Source organism: Polyodon spathula, chromosome 2, assembly GCF_017654505.1.
Source record: "Polyodon spathula isolate WHYD16114869_AA chromosome 2, ASM1765450v1, whole genome shotgun sequence".
In the NCBI taxonomy this organism is placed as follows: domain Eukaryota; kingdom Metazoa; phylum Chordata; class Actinopteri; order Acipenseriformes; family Polyodontidae; genus Polyodon; species Polyodon spathula.
In genome coordinates, this window is record NC_054535.1 from 101248874 (window position 1) to 101272675 (window position 23802).

Sequence of the window (23802 nt, forward strand, 5' to 3'; positions counted from 1 at the left end):
AAGTCGACGAGCAATTTGGTATTTCCCATCCTGGTGAGCTGCTTCACCGTTCTGTTAAATAATGTGCATGTCTTGTATGTTGCTGCTGCATTTTTGAACATGTGTAGGGGTGCTGTGTTAATTTAGTTTGACAGTTAGTTTATTAACATTAGTTTGTCTGTTACTTCATTATTATAGTTTATTAACATACACCTACCTATTGCTTTTCTTTTATTTATTCAATTAATTTCATATGCTGATGCACGTGGGTCATGACAAGTAATACTATATTTATTTATTTATTGATTGATTTATATTGTGTCTGGTGGCTAATTCCATCTTCGAGAACACTTCGGCTATAAGAACACTTTGTTTGCTTCCCGAGGGGTGTTCTCTTAGCCGGAGACTACTGTATTAAATTAATAAATAAATACAATTAAAGAAAATGCAGAATTCCAGAATTCCATGTACCAGCTGGATACTTATTGAGGAAGCACATTTAAGAGAATATTAGGCTAACATCGAAGCGTGGCTTCTGTATAATACCCGGATCAATGCAATTTATTATAATTCTACTCTGAATACACAAAGACCACCTCTCTTGCACTGCAGCCATAATGCATGGGCTAATACAATATGCAATGGCAGGCTGGAGCAGAATATTTCAGATTTCTAAAACTATTGCCTGTTCTTCTCAACTACTAAACTAATCAGACAGCATACTCTGGATGAATGTGTCAAACAGTACAATTACTGTGTAAAACAATCTTGCTGCTCTTCTTACTTTTTTCTTTTTGATTCACAGTAACACAGAAGTATGTTGGTCTCTTGTAGAATTAGGGGATTTTATACTGTAAGTTAAAATACAGGTATGTATACGCTGGGTTGTGATAAGACTAAGAATCCATTTTTGGGCTCTTATGCCACACTTTTGGACCTGAAAGTGGCACAGTAGTATACCACTATAGTATGTGTGTTGCATCTGGTCGGCATCCTATACCCTACAATACATTAATTTGTATGTCAAAGAAACTTGCACAACTCAAGGAAAAAAACTAAAGGATCAGCAGTCAAGCTACTATGAAAACAGCAACACTTCAGGAATTAAGAATTACCAGTAAAGCCACTTTGTCATTGAAGCTGATCAGGTGCCAGAACCATCCACAGTGTGTGAATTTCTTAAAAAGCTCCATTCTTTATTTCAAAGTGATTTCAAATACAATCTGTAGCACTGCAGTGGACTTTGGAAAACAGGAAATAAACTTCCGGTGTGCTACGACTTAATTTACATGTTAGCACACACAAACATTTCCACAGCTAATGCAATGAACACAGTGCAGTATTACATCTCAAGAGACTTCACTGCACCTGCTGTAGCAGCAGGATCTGGCACAGCAACACTGGGTTAAATAAAAACGGCACCGATTTCAATGTGTTTGGTTTGGTCTGGTCTGGGTTTTGGGGGACGGCTCTTGGGTTTTTGGGGTTTTTTTGTTTTGTTTTTAATGTAAACATCCACAGCTGTCTAAACTTGAAAGCAAAGTTGTATTTATAGGTTTGTTGTTGTGTGTTTTTAATGAAAAAGTAAGTTTTCACCTCGCCTTAAAAACAACGTCCAACAGACATAAATATGCAGGTAACATGTCACAGAACAGATCCCCACACCGAGGAAAAGAAGTGCACCAATGCTAAATTCAACGAAAAACAACAGGCTGTATTTATTCCAGCTAAAACACAATCTGTATACTGTGCATTAAGTGCAAAGTGCAGACATTTCAGTCAAACATTGATCATCACCAGTGCTACATGTGTATTCAATTAAAACATGTTACACAGGACAAAGTCAGCCCCACCAGTCTTATTATACATTTTTTCAGGTCTATTTTCCCAATTCTCAACAAACATCACACGTAGTGTGTGTCGTCAGGTGGTCAGAGATATGCAAACAATGTGTTTTGGATTCCTGTATTTTGTAAAGACATCAATAAGATGGGAACGGGAAATACTTTCTGAAATGTCAGCCTTGCTGAGCTGAACTACAGCTGCATATTAAACATTTCTAACCATAGCAATATTTAAAGAAGTAAAATGCTGACATTACAGAACTCAAGGCTCATGCTGTGGGTGGGTCATATCATTTCAAGGCCAATTGCTTTGTGTTGAGAACAGACTGCCATATTATTAACCACAACACAAACTACAAACTGAAAACCGGCTACAAGAGAAACAGGTCTGTGAAAACTAGTGTGCAGTAGATAAGATATATAATAAGTTGATATTTCCAGTAATAACCGTCCGGTAATTAAGGGAAACAGTCGCTCATTAACACCAGCAACAGAGCACGACCCCAGCTGTCAAACTGGGAATGGCATTCCCACTGTACCTGACATAGTTGCTGTTATCCCATAACAATGAACACAGAACTTTAGAACTCTGGCAGAGATTATAAAGAATACTGCACATGGTGGTGTGTGATGAATGAGAATGTAATGCCCACCATCTGGGTGGAAGGCTATAATGATACTAACTTGCTTTATAACTATAAAGCTCCAGTACAATTACTTTAAAGCCTGTTAATCTGATTGACGTGCACTTCTTGTCTTGACAGAAGCATGAAGAGGCATTGTAAATTAACAAGTGTCCAGTAAACACACAGTTAGCGAACCATCAACAAAAAACAATTGCAACACATTAATTTTACTTCCACATATTACTTCTCTCATTGTTGCTTTATAGAACAGTAATTTGTCAATACTTAAACTTCAGCACTAAATCTGAAACCCCATTCAAGGTGTTGTACATTTAGCTGAAACATACTCTACACAACATTGTATACCTTTAGTAATGACATGCTGTTCAACAGCATCATATAAAATAAGACAAAACGCTCCAGTGTAATTGTTTCAATCATTCAGTCCATTATTATTATTGAATTATAATGACGGCGGCACACTGGTGCTGGGCCTGCGAGAAACAGTGAAATATTTTTACAGGGCTTCAGAGTGGGATTGCCGGAAAAGAGCATTTTCTCCCTGCAACTTTCAATGCGGGAAAATCCTGAAGAGATATTCACCAAGCTACTGTATTTTCACCCAATTTAGAAACGCTACAACAATATATAAGGAAGTTGGTGTCAGTGATGAAAGCACTATTAGCCGCATTTTGAGTAGTTCTGGTTAAAATAAATAAATAGTAGCGCTGGACATTAAGTGCCGCGAGACTTTATTCTCTCGTACGTGATTCCCAGCCACTATCTTTAAAGATTATAGAAACTCAGTACACCACAGTAAGCAAATAGTTTTGAAAAAAAAGACGATACTAAGTCTATCTAGGTGTTGTTTTGCAAGCGATGACTTTCGCTTTAACTCTTAAAACTCAGCCCCATTCTTTTTGTGGCACCAGCACACCGAAGGTTACGCACATATTACTCAGGCACGGTAAAAACCACCTACCTTTAGAAGTACAGACTCATGGTTTTCCAAAGACGTATTCAGTGTGTGTATGCGGTACTCTTAGCCAGAACTACAATCATCTGAAGTTAAGCCTCTCATCATGTGACAGAGTTCACAGCTTTGATTTAGTTTCGAGTCTCTTGCTCCGTCATTGTAGCAGCTAGACTGAAAGGGGGGGTATCATTGGAAAAAAACGTGATGAATCTGTCCAACACCACATGAAAGCAATGGCGGCAATGCAGGCAGCAAAATGCCCCGCCACGCCTGTCCGTCTGTCCCGGGTTTTAATTTAGACCAGTGTGCATTTTGGAACCAAATGGTAGAGAATCAGCTGTTTTGCATTGCTGCAATTTATTGCATCGACTGGGCATTTCACCCCCACAGTTTAGCATTACAAATATCGCATTGAACAAGCATTGCTTGTACTGCACAACTGTATATATTCCATACTTATGCCACTGGGCTACAAGACATGTGATACTGCAGTGCAGACAGTTGTATTAACTGTTTTATCTGTTTGTTACAGTGCAAGTGTATGAAGTTCCAAGAAGTAGCCAACTGTACAGATAGTGAAGAAAGGAAACACCCTTTTTCTAAAACTCTGTCTCTAACCAAATTCTGCATTATCTAGCCAATGCATGCATTTTTTTTAAAGGGATGTTACTATACAAAAAGATCACAATCCTAGAGTCCTATAGAAGAGGGTAGCAGAGGGCAGAACAAAGCCTTGTACGTTTAGACACAGATTCCTGTGCATTAAACACACTTTAATCAAAACCACAGACAGAGATGAAAGGGGGTGTTGCTGGTTTCTTTACAGTCTAGAATAGTTTATACAGCAAACTCTTTTTAGTCCATTAAGAATATATTAAAAATAAAATGTTCTTCAAATAGCTAAATAGGGCCTATAGATACAGACCACACAAAACATTTCAATTATTAACATATGTTAACACAGATTACCACAGTGTCACCTGAAGTACTGTACTGGTCAGAATTGTTCTTCTACACTGTAACCAATATTTACGTTACTTAAACTCCTTCATGAGTTATCGTCTGACAATGAAAGTAAGACACAGGGTAGATGCAAAACTGTATATTATCTGCTAGGTTTTCAGAACCCACATTTTGAAAATGCTACCTTATGACAGGGTCTACTCAATTCATCTAAACCACATCAGATGTAAATATCCACACTGTTTACATTTCAAACAGGACCAAAGATCATTTGTACTTCCTTCCAATGCATTTGGATGTGCCACAGTTTAGATGAATTATACACCCCAAGGTCTATACTGTATCAAGTACTGCTGGGTCAGCAAAAAACACAATACAAATCTAGAAAGGGAAGGAAGATGGAATGAAGACATAAGAGTTTTCTAGAGTACACACTGCTTAAACTGGTCAGATCTCAACACAGTACAGTTCAACGTGTTCCAGTAGTGCAGGTGCGCTGCAGTGCATTTTATTGGGATCAATTGATTTTTTAATCCTCCACCCCTCCCCTCAGCTTTCCAGAGAAAATATAAACAAGCACTTCCATTAGCACACCAACAGCAACCAATAACAAAATCCACATTATTGCAGACACTACAGTAGCCAGTCAGTCTGGAAAGACAAAAACAAAAAACATGCTATACATTCTCAAGGCTATTGTGGCTTTCTGGGCAGAGGACAGTACGTTTGCTATAATACATGTCTTTCCAAAACTCCAACCTGAGACGTATGTACAGTAGCTACTGGAATTGTAAAATAGAGAAGATTTATGCAATTACAAAAGTGACCAGTTTTGGTCTGGAAAACAGCTGTCTTGCTCTGTACATTGTGAATATTATCAGAGTGGAATAGACAGTGGTCACTACAGACAGGAGGTCAAATACAGGTTCATACTGCAGGAATTCCTACTAATGGACTACATTTGTTCCGTCTCGTCTCAATCTAGCTTACCCTTACTCAGAAAATAAATTGGATATATATGGTTTCATAACAATAGACCACAATTATGCCGTTTAATAACAGTGAGGTCTGTTTTTAGCTAAATGCAACATCTGTAGTCCCTATATGTGCCAGTGCAAACAGGAAATTGGCATACACTCAGAGAATATATTTTATATACAAGTATTAAATAGTTAACCTATTTCCCCAAACCACCGCAGAGCATGTTTCACAAGTAAACCAAACGTGCACCTTGAAGTCACCCAAAGAGCCAACCTGCTACTGAACTACAACACTCACTGCACAGCAGTCAAGGTGCAGTCCAGGAGCAGTCTCTAGATGGAAGCCTCACTACAGTACTACTGTATTGGTACATTATCATGGATTTTTTGTTTTTTTTAAACTGCCATTCTACTAGACTGACCAGTACAAATAATAGGATGAGATACTGTAGTTAGTTATTATAGTAGAAGTGACTATTACAGTCCAACCAGTTTAATATATTTTTGAGTTGCTACTCTACTGAGACTCTAGAGAATTTTGCCATGTGATGTAAAGAATGTTGTTATTAAAACTATGTATGACTTAGGAAAGGTCAGACATGAGAAAATATGAAGGAAGAAAGCAAGTCTGAACTGCTACCTTCCAGAAATGCTGTACTGTATTTCATTGGTAGTGGCTGACCTCAGATAAGCTACATTCCCTTTCAAACTTGATTCTATGGAAAACTTTTTTTTTTTTTTTAAATAATGAAACACAACATACCAAAAGAGAAAGCGTGACTCCTTATGTTTTTTTTGTTTTTGTTTGTTTTGTTTTTTTTTTTTTTTTTTTGCAGGAGTGTGTCCCTGATAGAAAATCTTGTACAAAACTACACAATAACTTGCTTTAATACTAACAAAACATTTTGCAGCTATGATTAACTGTAATGTTCATGGCGAGTCTTTAACTGTACTGCACATTACAGACTAACTTTGGTTCAGAACGGAGCCCAGCTGAGTTTCTCTACATCTGCTGAACAAAACACAAAAAGCACTCTTCTACTAGAAGGTCTTCTTCCGTGTTTATAATTTCTCAACACATCATATGAACGCATCATAAGACTTCACACCAGCCTTTGGCTTCCTTTTTTCTCACCATATGAAAAACATCAAATGCACTCACCGGAAACACTTAGGTTGAAGTGTGCCTACTGCGCTTTGACTCTTAAATTGTGTTTCTGCTTCAAAAGGTCACAGCTAAGTCTTTACAATGATCGTTACTAGCTGGTGAAGCTGCGCCGTTTGTTTACATTTCATTAAACATACAGAGACTTGCTGATCACTGTAAAAACGAAGAAAAATGCGGAATAAAAACAGAAATGTGTATCTGAACTGAAACTACATTACTCATTGGTATTACATGCATTTAAAAGAACTTGGATTTTAAAAGGCACAGGCACCTAACAAGATTCACCACCTCGAACCTTTTTAATGTATTAATTTACGTGCTGAGTTACTTAAGTCATATTAGTTTTGCAAATTGTTTTGTCAACACAAATCACGTTGTCAAAGGAAACGCTGTGTACGTGTTGTTTACCACTGCCCGCCAACGCTTTAAGCGAAGCTGAAGGAATTGTTTACACTTCTTCATTTCAACTGGGCACAACGTGAAACCAAATAAATAAATAAAAAATGTCTTCATTGTATAAAACTTAAAATGATCACGTTAAGGTTGTTGTATGACATTGTACAGCCTTTTTATTAACGTGCGGACAATAAATGTTGCGATATATTGATCACGGTTAAACTATATTCTTAAAGTACACACTACAATATAACAATGCAACCCTAAACTTTGCTTTTATCTGTGATAAGTTGTGTTCACCTAAATGTGATCCTTCAACTAGGGAGGTCAATCCTGCGCTGCATTTCGACTATGTGCAAACTGTACCGGACGCGACTGCACCTCAAAATGTTACTTTATTTCAGGGTTATTTATTAACATACATGTACGTAAGCAAACGTAGAACAAACATCAAAACTGTCCGATCTGTATTTGCGGTTGAACTTTTATAAATCTGTTTCCGTCATTCTAACTTGATTATGGAAGACAGTGACGTTGACAGGCTGTCGAGTGACAGCAGAACACGCCAATCGGTTTTCTGGGGGAGCACACATATTTCACAGCCAGCCAATTAAACAGGGAAAGAGGCAGCTCTTAATAGCAATCAAGTTAGACATACCCTCCAGGCCCAATCCTGGGACTGCCGTAGCATTGTAGCCGAAAAAAAGAACACAGAGCCACAGATGATGTTGGTCGCTTATAATTGTAACTTATAACTTGTCTGATGAATCTGATACAGTATATCTTACATTTAAAATACCTAATGGCAGTAGGTCTAACTGCCCTAGCAATACTTGTGGAGTTTAAATCAATAAGGTCGCCTTCTGCTAGTATCCTAGAAGAAATGAAAACCGGAACGTACCCAGAAACTCTCTACGAAATATGGCATTATCATCTTCGGTTCGCCAGTCTTGCGCCTTAACACCAGTTAATAGTTCTTTCCACCGTCCAGTCCGTCTTCCTCTTGTTGTTTCTGTTGTGTCAAAAAAAAAAAAAAATAATACTAATTCTCCGACTCTCTCCTTCTTCTCCTCCCCACCTTTGAGACTCCACCTCCTCCTCCAGTCCAAGCCGAAAGGGTTCACCAGCCTGGCCCACGGCGAGCCCACAATTAAAAGTGCGTTAGAGAGGTCTTGTGACTCTTGTCTGAGCGCCGCCGTTACCGACGAGGCTACAGTACCGAACCGTACTACGCACGCGTGATGCCTCAAGGAGTTCAATGTTGATTCTGTATTAAACTACGATTCACTACCATTGATACAATATTAGGCACATAACGTTATTTTAACACCATCACTTACAGATACCACAACACAGTCACAAGTAACCAGTACGCTAAGGATTAGAAGCACCGTGTAATTGTATTCTGATGCTACAAAGGCTGGCACCGTTGTTGAAAACAGTCATCCTGTTATTTAAATGCTGTTTGAGCACAGGCAGTCTGGACCTCCCTTCCTTACATTAGTTTGCATATCATTTCTGACAGGTAAATCGTTGTTAATTGTCTTTCAATGCAATGCCCTGCTTTGTAATATGTACCAATGGGTTCAATATATTAATAATACAGTTGCAGACAAAAGTATTGGCACCCTACGCTTATTCTGTTATAATTTAAGGTCCTTGGCTTAATATAAGATTAAGCCAAGGACAAGCATGTAGTAAACTTTAACCCTGTTATAATATAACAAACAGCAAAATGCAGAATGTCTTGAAATTGAACAAATGATCTTGATCAAAAAACAAATTATTTCATTTAAAAATGAAATAAAGGAATTCACGTGTCCTCCTTTCGCTTATATTATGGATACCAGCAGATGTACTTTGTAGAATGTTTTCACACATGGCTGAATTCATTTAATCTTCAATCACTATTATTATTTCTTTATTTTTTAGGCAGGAACCTTTGTCCAAGGTGACTTACAGGTGTTATAGAGCAGTATAGTGTTGCAATTGAATGTCTCCAGTCCTGAACTGCATATGAAGATCGAACCACCTCCAAATTTAACTGTAGGTACAAGGCTTTCCTCATTGAAGGCTTTCCCCTTTTTTATCCAGACATACTATGGTCCGTTTTTGGAGAAAGGTTCTATTTAAGTCCCACCGTTCCAGAGCATTTTGTTAAAGAGTGCTTTAGATAAACCTGTTCATATTTCTTGGTTCATTTATTACGGTTTGTTTTATACGTGTCATTTTATATTTGAAATTACTTCTGTGCTGTTTTTAAGCAAAGACAATTTGTTGTGTATGTTGGTCTTTTGATATTAATGAGTGGCTAATGTTCACATAATACTTTCATTGACTGTGTTTTCTTGAATGATCTTATAATAAGTACAGGGTGACAATACTTTTGTCTGTGACTATACCCCACCAGGATAAGCCACAGCTGGAGTAATTTCAAGCACTGGGAAGCACCCAGAATTGCATACACCGCCTAAGAGTGGATTCCCTGTTACCACAAAACCCTTAAAGAAATCCCGCTGTGACTAACCCTGGCGGGGTATAGGGTCATTAAATCACTCTTTAAAGCAGAACTGCATCTCGTTGTGAGGCTGTTTGTGAAGTGGTGACAAACTCTTGCTAATGTCATCTGAGAAACACCAGTCAGCAGCACAGTTTCATCATGCTGAGATATCACATCTCAGTGGAAAGGGTCTGTTTTCACAGCACTTCCTTCATATGCTCTGTGGGGATGTTTGCTGCCTGTTGCCTTTTAAGCCACACAAAGGAAAATGCTTTTCTTTGCCATTTTGGTCATTTGTGCCCATTCAAGACACTTGTAATTTTAGGGGTCTGTATGTATTATTATAGAAGTAGTTTGTCAACAGCTATGTCTTTAATAGAGCAAAACTACACATGCCAAAATACATACAAGTACTTGACTCCCAATAGCTGCCATACTGCTACAGAAGTTCAGCTGTTATACTGAATATATTTGCATATATTCGTTTTTATGACTGCCGGGTTGACTGTTTTATTATTATTATTATTATTATTATTATTATTATTATTATTATTATTATTATTATTATTATTTTTAATTTCCATAACTGTCTAGTGATGAATGTGCAAGCTAAGTCAGGCATCCTAGGTATATTTGTAAATATTGGTTGGCATATGGGACATGGGACACCCTGCAGATAATAGAATTATGTATGTAGCTGCCCCCTATCACACTAGTGATTCTAGAACTCTCTGTAGCTGCACGCTATCACACTAGTGATTCTAGAACTCTCTCTGTAGCTGCACGCTATCACACTAGTGATTCTAGAACTCTGTAGCTGCACGCTATCACACTAGTGATTCTAGAACTCTCTCTGTAGCTGCACTATCACACTAGTGATTCTAGAACTCTCTGTAGCTGCGCTATCACACTAGTGATTCTAGAACTCTCTGTAGCTGCACGCTATCACACTAGTGATTCTAGAACTCTCTCTGTAGCTGCACGCTATCACACTAGTGATTCTAGAACTCTCTGTAGCTGCACACTATCACACTAGTGATTCTACAACTCTCTATGTAGCTGCACTATCACACTAGTGATTCTAGAACTCACTCTGTAGCTGCACGCTATCACACTATTGTCGCAAATAACACTGAATCAGCTAGGCTGGTCAGTAAAACATTGAATCCTTTTGTATGGAGAATCTCAGTAGCTAAGGCTTATGGTTCATCAACTGATTCAGATTCAGTTGTATTGAGTTTGCCCACTAATGATGATAAACAAACTACAAGTTAGGTGCCTGCTGATATGAAAAACAGTAAGTTTTGGGCCCCCTACTGTATTCTGGATGAATGGCATCCCTTCTAAAGTGTCTCCATGTGAGCAGAAAGAAGTGTATAGTAACAATGTGTACAGATCCAGAACTATTGTACATGGTGCAGAAGTAACCCTGACACATAAATTAAAATATAATTATCTTGTTAATTGTGCATGTAATATGTGCCAAAGCAAGTCATCAGTGACTGGGCTCAGACTTTGTCCGGCATGCAGTCATTTGGCTAAACACTGTAGAATCTTGTTTGAATGCAATGATTCTGTAGGTGTTTCTTTCTCTCATTTAAATGTAAACCCAAAAAGATATTAAGAGGATTGAATGCATGAGTTGTGAAAGGGTCACTTAGTAAAATGGGCGCATCTGGGAAAATTAGAATGTGAGGAAGGTGTCCCTACTAAGCATGTACAAGTGTCTTGTAGGTACGAAGTCAAGGCCATGGTGACTCACACCTGTGATGCGAGACGATGGATTCGAGAGCCTATTGTCCTGTTCACTGAGCCAACCCGAGTGGAACCTGAGACCAAAGTGGAGTCTTGGGAGTCAGCTGAAACCCCGGACATGGATTGGAGAATTTAAAATGAAATGTTTTAATGCAATAATATGTGTTATAATCCTTTATATTGTGTATAATCTTTAGTTTGGAAAATTGTGTAAGTGTGTAATCAAAAGTAACACGTAATGCTGTTTTAATTCTTAATTGTGAAACTTATATATTTTCTTTATATAAAATCATGCAGTAGAAGCTGGTATAGTTTGATACAAGTGGCCAGTTTTTAGGCAGTTTCTTATCAAGATGGGCTTGATTCCCAGAATTGAATGCAAGTTTCTGCAGCACCCTTTTTAGCCTAAGAAAATGTTGTTAAATATTGAAATAAGGTTTAATATGCTTGCTTTTTACTATAAACTATTTGTGCGTGTAAGATCATATGCTTAACACTGCCTGTTATAATAATATACATGAAATTGTTTCTCATCTAGATAGGTTCGCATTTAAAATAGTTAGTAATCGTGTTCTATAGGGAGGAAACTGTCTAGTTTGACTCTGAGTTAAAAGATGATGCAACATAAAGGGATGTTGTTTGAAATATAAAATAAGAAGCTTAAAAAGTAATTTTAAGAAAAAGAATAGAAGATGGGTTTTAAGAAAGTAAAAACTTTATAACTTGCTGTGAGCCTGTCTTAAAGTCGTGCCAGAAAGTAAAGGGATAGTTGGCATGAAGAGCGGAGTTCTCTTATCTAACAGCATCAAGGTTAGAGTGTCTTCTCGCCATAGAAAAATTGGAAAAAACCTTGATTATCGCTGCACAACTAGAAAAGTGCAGCTGAAAAAAAATAGGAGGTCGTCCGCAGTTCAGCTGAATTCATGCTGTTAGGAAACTCATAGGACAGAGACATTACAATCTTACACTTAAATAAAAAACAAATAGATTATCCATGAAGAGAAACTCTATATTGGGAAAAACATAAGATGGAAGCTCCCTATAATATCTGTTAAGCACACGCCTGTAAAGAGAGAAGGAAAACTAATTTGAAGAATAGAATGGCATGAGGGAATATATTATTAGACATTAATACATATAATCAATATAATCATAACTAATAGTGTTGTATATATTTCAGACAACACTCATATATTCAAAATAATATTATTTTCTTTGTTTCACCTAGCTTTTTAGATAGAGGAGGGGTCAAGAAATGAGCGGGTGAGATCATGATTGGATGTGTAGACCAGGTGTTATATTTTTATTAATTGTTAGCAAAGGCTCTAAATTTTTAGGCTGTTGTGTGCCAAAGAGATAAGAATTGGACTTGATAAAGATTCTCCATGTATTCCTATGGAGACGAATCCTATAAAAACTCACACTTTTCGCAAAAGGGTACCACATTCAAGACCTTTGCTTGACAGGGTGAAGTGGTCCATCAGTTGCAGATCTCCACCAGACTGATTCCTTTGTTCATGCTACTTTTCCTTATAAAAGGTGGTAAGCATATTACTAACATTATTATATCTTACATGTATTGGTTGCATTGCTATAAGGTTTTGAAACTCTGTTTTGGTTTTAAGAGAGTGTTATATTGAATGAAACCGAAATGTAGAAGTGGGTGCTTGTAGACTGCATGTGTTGGAATTTGGAGGTCTGATCAACCTACCTTTTTCCAAATATTAAAAGCATTTTAATAAACCGAAGGAGCATTGCTCTGATTCATAAAACTTAAAATGAATGAGTCTTGAGTGTCTTTCTTTCTGATTAAATAAAGGTTATATGGACTTACTTACAGCTCGTCCACTGCTCGAACATAAACCACTAGGAGTTTATAACATCTCTGTCCTCCTAACGTCTCCCCTGAGTTAAGAGTGTGTGCAGAGTGAACAGAAAATAAATAAGACCGAATAAAAAGAGTACGTGAAAATCTGCAAACGCAGCAGACGTGACACTATTTTATGTCTCGGAGGCTGTCTCTAAGTGATGTTATGTCCCCTTGAAATAAAAACCAGGACCACTGGGTGTAGTTGAGGACCTGGGTTGAAAAAGCAGTGATCTAAAGTGATAAGTGCAGAGTGCAGCTGGTGTACAAGGAGAGATCAGTGTTTGGAGCTCAATGAAAGCCATCTGACAAGGTTTCACTCATCATACAATAAAATAAAAAACTAAGGGCTGCATCGAGATTACAAGGAGAAAACAGTCATCAGAGTGGATCAAATCTGAGATGCAGGCAACAGGGTTATATTAGCGAGGCAGACCGCTGTATCAAATTCCAGTATGTGCTCCCTGTAGATATAGCTATTGTATGGCAAGAGGTTTTGTATTTGTTTTTAAGGTCCTGGATTTTAACAAGAAAAGTCTGTTCTGTTTTGCTTGTACTCTGAATTTGAATTCAACCAAATTAGTCATTTGGCTTGGCAGCAGGCTAGTGTAGCTCTGGACCGATAATGACATGTGCTTATGCAAGCGTTACTGCCCCAATGCTAGTAGTGTTCTAGCAAGGAATGAGTCTTTATGGGCTGAACTGCCTTTTCTTTTGCTCTTCTGTTGTAATAGCATATTAGGATGATAAACTAACCAATCATTGAACCAAGCCATGTTGATTCAGCATTTGATACTTACAGAGGGATTCACAATGGGAGGGACTTAATGAAATACTGACAGGCTTACAGTTTGATCCTACAGACAGAGGAACATTATTCTCTTTGTTTAGTTTTAGTTCTGTGGCAAGCATCATTGCTGCTGTGGTTTCTTAGAATTCCTGTCACATTCAGTCAAGCATGTTTTTAACCCAAGGTACTGCCAGATTCTTTAGATGACGACAACACTATATATACTCTAACCAAAGGAAAGTTATGTTGCTGCTAATTTAATGAAAAGGATTAAACCCTATCTGCGTCAATATTTGTACCTTTGCTTTTTTTTATTTGAATTTTTATTTTGCCATTACTTTTTACTTACAAAATGCATGCGGTTGGAAAATAGATAGAATTAAGTTTACAAGCGTGTATATAAATACATTTTTAAAAATCAGCTTGTCATTAAAGTATATATTAAAAAGTAGCTGGTTTTTAAATAACGTACCTTAAATAAGCAAGCTAGCGAAGTGCATGGGTACACAGTCGGATGCGCATACAAAATGTCACGGTTGTTCGTCTGTCTTAAGGTTTCAAGCAGCCATAAAGACTTAGCAATACACATGGCAGTGATGAGCGAATGGGCCACAGTCTAAAGCGAATTTACAAAGTAACAGCGGTTATTTTTTATTATAAGGAATGTAAAATCTTCCAAAGCAAATTGGGTTCAAAATAAAATTTTCTTAAGAACCTTTTTTAAAATCTGTTGTGAACTTTGTTCGAGTCTCTTGCTGCTGCTGTCTGTTCAGAATCCCCCTGGACCAGACTCAAAAAGCCCAGACTGTTCCACATAGCATTCTAGTTTTTTTTTTTTTTTTTTTTTTTTTTCTGTTGATGCACCACATCAATAAAGTTCACACACTGACATTAGATTGTGAGACACAGCCAGATGCACAGGCAACAAAACAGTCACATCTTGGTTGAACAGTGGGGTTAGATTAAAAAAGACCAAAAATCAAAATCAGTCTGCAAACACATTTGCACAAGCAAGTAATCCTTTTCATGCAATCAGCAAGGGCGTATAATGCATTTCCTAATTTTTTGTTCAGATTGTTAAGAGGTAATTTACACACATGCATTCTAAATACAGGTGTTCCCTGTTTTTTTGGCCTTGGCCCTATAGTAACACCAACCCCTTTGCTGCACTGCTGACTGTTCTTGTCAGGGGAAATAGCATGCCCTGCAGGAAGCAGGAACTTGCAGGAATGCTTGCATGCTTTAGCACATTGCTTAACCGAACATTCCACTATACAGCTATTTCAGCCATGTCCCATCTCTTACTGCGCTTGTAAATGCATTCACACGCAGAAGTAACGAGATTCATTCTGCCCACATTTCACGCCATGCGTAGTGGAAAATCCTGTTGCTTCAGGTAGAAAATGTGGATTGGTTTCTAGAGATGAACCAGCTGAACACGTTAAACTTGCTGATGTAGCCGCTTCTGGAATGGAAACCAACACTGAGATGGTATTGAAAATTCTATCTGTTTAGGAAAGTAAACAAAGTTTAAGGAACCATATGGTTACCCTTTGATCAGAAAACAGCACTTATAGTAACGGTCTCCTTTTATTGCCACATCACGTGCAATTACAAAAGGAACAATAAGTCAGCTGGTAAAACCTGCTTCTCTTACCGCTCAGAGTATGTGCTGGGAACCGACGATAGGGTTTAACTCAACAACACAGAAACAGAGAGAGAGGCTTTGTTCGGCTTATTTTTTAGATGATCCTTAATGTGAATCTACATAAATGAAAAGGAATGGTCATTGTTGTAGCCATATTAGCTCACGAGTCAAAGTGAATGGTACCGTAGATTTTTCAAGACAGCATGTGATCAATGAGAAACAAACATTGAGGAAGTGTTAACCATGCATGTTCTGTGCATGTATTTTATTAGGACCAGTGTAAATTGCAGTCCTTGCAATTCTAAGACAGTGATTTTGTAAAGTTTCCCTTGCTTGCTAGCTGTTATTAACACTCAATGGTTGATAATGCATATTGTTTAAAACGCAGTTCACTAAAATAAACTAATTTGAGATTGTTATGTTACAATAGAACATTTAGCTTCAAGGCAACCAAAGTTCAGTGTTCCCTTCATTGAAACCTGTTTGGGTATTTGATGAGAAAAGGGAACCATTTAATTAGTGGACCCCCTCCCTCTTAATGTGATTGAAATGTTGGATTGTAATATAAACAAACATGTTGTATGTGAGTGTCTGCAATCTGTTGTCATTTTTGTTGTGATTTTCTTAAAACAGGAACTTGTCTTTTATTAATATCGCTGGCCCCCCTTTCTTTCATGGTTATAAAAATCTTATTCTTTACAATTCAAATGCAACTACCACTATACTGTATCTCACCACTTCCTGTGCTGTAGGTCACAGGTTTGATCACACAGGGACTACTACACAAAGTAATTAGGAACCTGGATTACACAGCTGCTTTTAAATTGAGTGATTTATCGGACAAATCTACTTGCAATAAATGTTACTTCTCCGTTAAGTTTTAGTTCCAGAAACTGGTTTGCCCCCCTAGTTTTTCCATGTAAATCTCAGTACCAGTTGCCACAATATCTGGATTCTCACACAACCAAGCTTTATCATTAGAATGTAGAAAATGTAGTGTCTGGAATAAAAACTGCCTAAACAGTTTATTTTGTTGTGGTAATTATTTTAGACCTTGTAAAATCTGGTGCCCTAACAAATACCACACAGGATCTCCTGCCTCCCCTACAAAAAAGCAAAAACAAATCTGATCCAACCAAGCTATTTCAGTTTTTATTTTTAATTAATTTTCTACAAATTTCTAGAATATTTTTTTCACTTGGAAGTTGTCGGGTAGAAAAAAAAAAAATGTATATATTAATTCATTAATTAAATTCCAGGCTATAAGGCAACAAAAGGTGAACATTTTGCATTATTACAAATAAAACCAGCTCACAAGTAATCAAGATTCACATTTCAAAAGCTTTATGTAAATGATTTATTAATATCAACAATTTACATATCCAAGCAGTGACTAACATTCACATCTAATATCACTACATCATACAAATATTACAAAATTACTACAGTACAATATAGATTCTTTGCATGATCCAAAATATTTGGTGGCCCCAAAAAACAGTTTAAAATTCAGCAGCTTATCAAAAATTAAAACCATATTTTCTATTTAAAATGAAGTTCTCTCATGTTAGCGTAAGTGTGAAGGCAGACTTCAAGAAATATTAGTGAAGTATATAGAGCTGGGAGAGGTTGCTGGAGCAGGTTTTTGAAGGTAACATTCTAAGATTACAGTAGTTGGCGCTTTTCTACTGTTCAGAAACTTGGCCCACTTTCTTAAAGGTTTTTTTTTTTTTTTTTTTTTTAAGAGGAAAACTCTTTTGCAACTCAAGTTGTCAACAGAAAGGTGCACATGTTAATAATCCCACCAGTACATACACAAAGACAAGACTTCAAGAATGGATTGAAGACAAAGGTTTGCCCCGAGACAGAAACATTACAACATTTACACCATACCTTAAAACACTTTCTGTTACCAACTCAAGTTGAGAAGGAGTTAGTTTCATCTATTGTTAGAATCCTTCAAAAAAGGGAAGCTCAAATGGAAAAAGGCATATTACAGTAAACACCGACCTCCTGAGGTTTCTACAACATAAAAATATTCAAGCAGAAAACTACTTAGCAGCGGCCATATCCGTACGACAGCAACTTAATTGTGTAAGGTGCAGACAAAATGAGCCGTGCTTTTTGCATGCCAAAGGAAATGACAAAAAAAGCTGGAATGTGACGAGACAAAGAATTACGACTTCAGACAATCCACATTCAGAACCTTAAAACACGCGCACCACAGATAAGACAGACGCTTCATATATACCCCATGGTGCATTGTATCCATTTTTAAAAGGGCAATGCTTACATTGAACATAAAACTGCTTAGTGCACAGCATGTTGAAAACAAAAGCATTCTCTGTTTTTACTGGTTTATGATCAAGTGTTTGTTATATAACTTTTTTTGAGAATGTATTTAACTTCACAGACAGCACTTTTAGAAGCAGTACTCTACCCCCAGGTTATTTTCCTCTTGATAACCGCACACTGGACAGAAATTTGAAAAAGTCTTGTACTTTAATATGTTCTGTGTACAGAATACTATCTTTATAGAAATCTGCAAGGTCTACAGCAGCACACTATTTTTTTCTTAAAAATGTCAGTTTAGACCCAAAGTAGTTGTTGCACTACAATGAACTATCTGAAACCAAATACATCCTACCTAACTCATTAGAGGGAGGAACCAAAAACTCATCTCCTGGTCCCAAAGGCTAAAACAGAGTACCTTTCACAAGTGGAAAATAATATTGCCAGTTTAGAAGAGAAGTGACTCTCTTGTTATTGGAGTTGAAGCAATACCAACTTGTTTTCAAAAGGAACATAATAAAAGCTGAATAAAACAAATGGGAGAATGCATTAATTACTCTTTGCCTGACAGATATATGCATAATTTGTCAGCTGCGTGGAATGTGTAAAAACCACATACTCTCATGCACACCAAAAAATAAAAAAAAAATGTTTCCAAAATAAATTTAAAAAAAAAGAAATGCAAATCAAACACGTCTCACATGCATAGGCTAAAGTTGTCAGTACAATATTTAATACCATTCAACCACTCACACACTGGATGAAACATGCAAAGATCTTCCAAAATAGTATTATTTATCTTTTTTTTTTATGTGGAACATTCTTATGGCTTTACAAGTTTCTTTTTTGTTAAGGTTGAATTGTCCTGCACTTTATATAGAAAGAAAGAAAAAAAGAAAAACCAAGGAGTACTGCAGGCCTAGTTCTGACCAGCAGAGCCATTGCATATCTTACAGGCCTCCTATATTCAGCATGGGATACTTTCAGGGAATCCAAGCAACAATAAAACATGTACCACATCCGTTTCCAGAGTCACAGTATAAAACAATACAAAATACACATTAAGGGGAGGGGAAAGGTTAAATAAACACAGGTTTATTCTTAAACAGACTGAAAGACTTGGAAAGTAAACAACAACAAAGATGATCTGATGAAACAGGAAATAAAAAGGATTAAAAAGTTCCACCCTGTAGCTTGTACCCTTTCGCATTGAGCTGGGGTACGACGGGCCACCAACATGCACAGACCAAGGCTTCCAGGACCTTGTTTATGACATCCATTAAATGAATCATAAACACCTTTAAGATCATGCTTTGAACAAAAATGCAATTAAAAAGAAAATTAACAAACTGAGTAGGAATAAACACTGAAGTATAGCAAACAGGTCATGAACTTGTACAAATCTTCCTTATTAGATTCCATCTGATGTTTAACACAAGCCCTTAACAGTGCTACTAATGACATGGCTCTTTATAATTTCAGAAAATCTGGTAAATTCACTAGTATTATGTCCATGCAGAAAGAACATCACGTTAACAGCACAGAAGCAAAGATTGCACAGGTATATCGGCTTTCCACAATGTGCATGATACACAGTACTATATCAACGTTAATCCTAACGAGTCCTAATGAGATTTCAAGGCCTTATCTTAACTACAGGACTTAAACCTATATCCTTAACAGAAATTAAACTCTTCTTTGTTTTTCTTATTTTAATTTTATTTTTAATGTAGGGCTATGTACTTTTCAACTGAAACACAAAACAGTTGCAGTATATGTAAAATGTATACCATTCCCACTCTTGCTGCAAGCATGCTACTCTTCCCATAAAACAACTCAAGAAATAAAAATGCATGTCTTTACCTCAAACTGTACGTTGACAAAAAGTATTGGTCTAAAATAAATAAATAGCCCCCACCCCTCCAAAATCATCTCTATAGTATTTGAGGAGTATGCAATATATGCCAATTGTATTTACCTTGATATGCAAAAACTAGTTAAGACACTAAACTGACTAATTAGGCTTCTGGCTAGGCTGTTGGTCTTAACACATTAGTTCTACCATTTAATTTGTTCCATCTACCAAATTTAATAACAGGTGCCCACTGATGACGTACAGTATGTAACTGAACTTGTGAAACTGCTTTTACTTATTGAGTATTCTTCATACCATGCAATTTTCTGGAATTCCCCATGCCTACGTCTAGGTTTATTTTAAATGCAGTCAATGCTATTTAGAATCCCATCTTAGGCTTTTACAGTGTGCTATTTATGTATTTATTTTTAAACGATAAGCACTTAACCCTATACTTTAAAGCCAATATTGTCTAGAAAACTTTTAAAGGTATCCCCGAGGATTTTTTATTTATTTACTTTTTTAAAACAATGTGCTATATAGGTATTGGACAACATATCTTCATTTGCTTCTTATTCCAATATTGAGCTGTAAAAAGACTAAATTTCCTCCCTCAATTGCTCCAGGTGTTCCCCAGTCAGCTGAACAGTGCGACGGCTAACACCTCCCTCCCACCCCGCCCAGATGGGTTGGGATCGTACTGTATGTCCCCCCTGGTCTACCCTTCCCCCCCAGTAAAGGGTAACATTTTCCCTGGGTGCAGAGGCTCCCCGTTGTCTCCCAGAGTGAAAGACCTACAAAAACACAAACACAAGTATTGAGAAGGCACGGATTAATTAAATTAAGAAACTGGTAAGGACATTAGCAAATCTTTGAATTCTTAATTTAAAAATCAAGGGATTGATGCATTTAACACTACTCAAAAGCATAACGTAAGAGAGAATGGAATATCATACTGAAATATTTGTAAACATGAAGTAAACTGATAGCATGCAAATGCAGGTGATCTGTAATTGAACTCTGAGAAAAAAAAAAATAAAAATAAAAATCACAAAATACAGCCGTGTACCAAATTTGAAGCGGTCATGGGCAGTCAGAAATGAGCAAAGTTTATAAAAATCATATATTATAACAGTAAACTAACAGTAGCTACCTGAATTTAAGTTTTAGACCCAAATGTATGCTATTTGTAAGCTTACACGGAGTAATTATGACCGTCTCTAGCTTCATATAATTGAGTAGGTCAAAACATCCAGAGACACAGGACACTTACCCCAATTACTGCTCCTACAGACCATGCTGTTACACTCCATAGTATGCTGCAAGGCGTTCCTTCAGAGGAAGTGGAAACTGGTCTGAAAATCGCTTCCAGTTTTCATCTCCAACCTGGTTTTTAAATCCATGTAAGATCTGAGAAAGCACAAGAGTTCTGTTATTTACCTTGACAAGCACGTGTAAAGAGAATGAAACAACTTGAGAAAAATGCAAAAGTATATCAAAGAATCGGGGCAATTTCTTCCTGTTTGACTTATTACACCCTGCTGCAATCTTGCTATTCAACTGAATATAACTGAAAGCAATGACTGGGAACAAAAAAAGTGAGATACCCCATACACCTTTTTATAGGTATAATCAAGTTAGTGCTTAAATCCTCCCAAGTATGTGCAACTACTCATGTGTCCTGGGTCAACCTGATTTTTGGTGTAAATTATAGTTCTGTTCCAGATATTCTAATGCACATGAGAAGCAAATTCCTCATGAACATTCAGTCAACACACATCCGCTTTCAGGTAAGAAATACCATCTGATCCCAATTACCTTACAGAACATATCTCGCAGATCATCCTTCGGACTAACCCAGGAGGCTACAGCGTCACAGAAAAATATGAAATCCTGAAAACGACAAAAGAGGATTACATTATGCTTCACATACAAAAACAATAAATTCAAACTGATATTCATATTAGTTTAAAAAGCTGTATTTTATTATTTCTTTAAAGCAATTTTGTTTCTTGAATCTGTACATCAAGATCAGGGAAGCGGCTTCAATCACAAGAAATTCTCCAAGCCAACATATTTAAGGCATGACTACAGCAAGCAAGCTGAAGTTTTGCTATATTGGTGGGATGGAAAGGACAAATGGTCAAGTCACCTGCACAACACCTCCTGGGTTGGCACTGATCATTGTGCAGATTCCCCGAAATGCTGAATCTTTTTCTTCATTGTCCCGTATATTACGTAGTGAAGTACACCTGTTAAATTTGAAAATTAATGTATTTAAACAAGGGGAATCCAGCAACACGTCACACTCGTTACAGTAAATAAATATATATGTGAATTTTAAAAAGGCAAAATAAAATATCACATCTAATTGCTATTGCATAAGGTACTATTATTGGAAGCATTCAAAATTTACAATTGAAGGTACTGTATACATTCTCAATTCCATATTCCCCCTGTCCCTCACCCCCACTAAACACAATACCACCACTGCTTCAGCTTTGGTATTTCAAGCCATATGTTGCGATGGAATATATTAAGAACAGCACTTTATTCCCTTAAATTACTAAAATCTGATCTTCTTTGTGGTTTAAAAAAAAAAAAAAAAAAAGCAGCACCCATATTGAAATAGTACATGCAAAAATTATTCTGAATTTAAAATTGCTTTATATAAAAAAAAAAGTGGTTCAAAAAAAGAAAAAGGTTTAAAAAATGGTTTTACATTAAATAAATGTTTGTCTTTGAGGACCACAGCCCCCAAAGTATAAGGCAGCTGTACACATTAAGAAACAAAAAAACAAAAATAAAAAAAAATACCAGCACCAACAATGTGGTTGTGGTTTTCTTGCCAGGAATGAGCACTTTGTGGTTAACCTTACTGCTATGCTGGCTTCACCTGTGACTGACAATGCCCTAGTTTTACTGACATCAAGATAACCTCTGAAAGGGATTACTGAGAACCACCACACATTCACTCATAGCAACGTATTCTCAGCTCTTTCTATTATTCCAACGCAGGTTCGGGGCATTCTGAGACCGACATGCATCAGGGAATTATTCTGGAGGGCCGGTAATACTCTTTGGCATATCAAGCCTTTTGAACCAGCAAGCATGTCACAGTCTTATCCCATGCATTAATTCATTGTTAGCAACAACACAAATAAAAAGATACATACATTAAATATATAGATATATTTATACATGAATGCTACTGAAGAAAAATAACAGACCTAAAATAAAAAAAGACAAGATTAGTCACATGGTTGGCAATGGATTAAGGACTGTGACTCAACTGAAAATATTTCTTAAAGTGAAGAGAGAAAGATAGAGAGTAAAGAAGAAAATGATTTAAATAAAAGATTGAATAATACACACCAGGGTCTTATAAACTGCTGTAGCATGGGAGCCACCTCTTGAGGACAAACGTAACCAAGACGACCAATTGTTATTGCTAAGGTAACGCAATCACGGTTATACACCACCAAACGCCAACCAAGACATGAGCAAATGAGGGGAGGAGAAAAAATAAAGAAAAAAACAACAAATAACTCAGAAACAGAAATCAACAGAATCTGTGTATGATAATAAACATAAGATTTCACTAGTGTTGACTACTATCACCCCAGACTAAGTGAGGGTGGGTGGGGGTGGGGGATGTCAAATATGATACACTCTAAAAATAAACAAAACATTTAAGGGAGAACACTTGAAAACGCAACTAACATTTAATGCAAACAAAGTCACTTCTCTGGAAACGCATAAAAGCCTAAGAATAGTCAACCATATTGTTCCCAGAACCTGGCTGTGTTTCCCTGTTACAAATTTGTTTGTCGATTTTATCAGTTTGAATCAGTTCTGTCTGCATTAAAAATGAAGCTACATTACTGGGATCAATTACCACAAATGTATAAAATGTGTAAAAAGACGACTAGATTAAGAATTAAACTATATAGAAATCATGCTTTCTCAGTTCTCCCTTAAACTCACAAAAAGGTTCATCTTTCCTAGGTAAAAGGAAATGGTTTAAGGATTACTCCAAGCCAACTACATGGAGAACCCTAAGACCTAGCAGATTCGTATGAAGCAGAAGGGAAACCTAGGTTTAAGAGACACTGTGCAACATTCTCATTAAAAACAGGCATTTATGAACAATCCAATGAAAC

General features: G+C 36.9%; 2 protein-coding genes across 7 annotated transcripts in view; both read right to left on the bottom strand.

The window, feature by feature from the left end:
- LOC121305517 (F-BAR domain only protein 2-like) overlaps nucleotides 1–8154 on the bottom strand; it is a 58868-nt gene extending 50714 nt beyond the window's left edge. For 3 of the 5 annotated variants that reach the window (XM_041237175.1, XM_041237182.1, XM_041237167.1), the window contains exon 1: nucleotides 7834–8154. In XM_041237175.1, the coding sequence (XP_041093109.1) occupies nucleotides 7834–7866 (33 nt within the window). In that variant the 5' untranslated portion in view covers nucleotides 7867–8154. The remainder of the gene's footprint in view (nucleotides 1–7833) is intronic. The other 2 variants (XM_041237191.1, XM_041237202.1) reach the window with 2 other exon arrangements.
- Nucleotides 8155–18745: 10591 nt separating this feature from the next.
- Nucleotides 18746–23802, bottom strand: part of LOC121305545 (transportin-1-like) — a 34700-nt gene continuing 29643 nt past the window's right edge. The window contains exons 21-25 of one of the 2 annotated variants that reach the window (XM_041237211.1): nucleotides 23015–23090; nucleotides 21792–21891; nucleotides 21458–21532; nucleotides 20913–21049; nucleotides 18746–20433 (exon numbers count right to left, since the gene is read on the bottom strand). In XM_041237211.1, the coding sequence (XP_041093145.1) occupies nucleotides 20942–21049; nucleotides 21458–21532; nucleotides 21792–21891; nucleotides 23015–23090 (359 nt within the window). In that variant the 3' untranslated portion in view covers nucleotides 18746–20433; nucleotides 20913–20941. Of the gene's footprint in view, nucleotides 20434–20912; nucleotides 21050–21457; nucleotides 21533–21791; nucleotides 21892–23014; nucleotides 23091–23802 lie in introns of those variants that run through there. The other variant, XM_041237214.1, reaches the window with a different exon arrangement.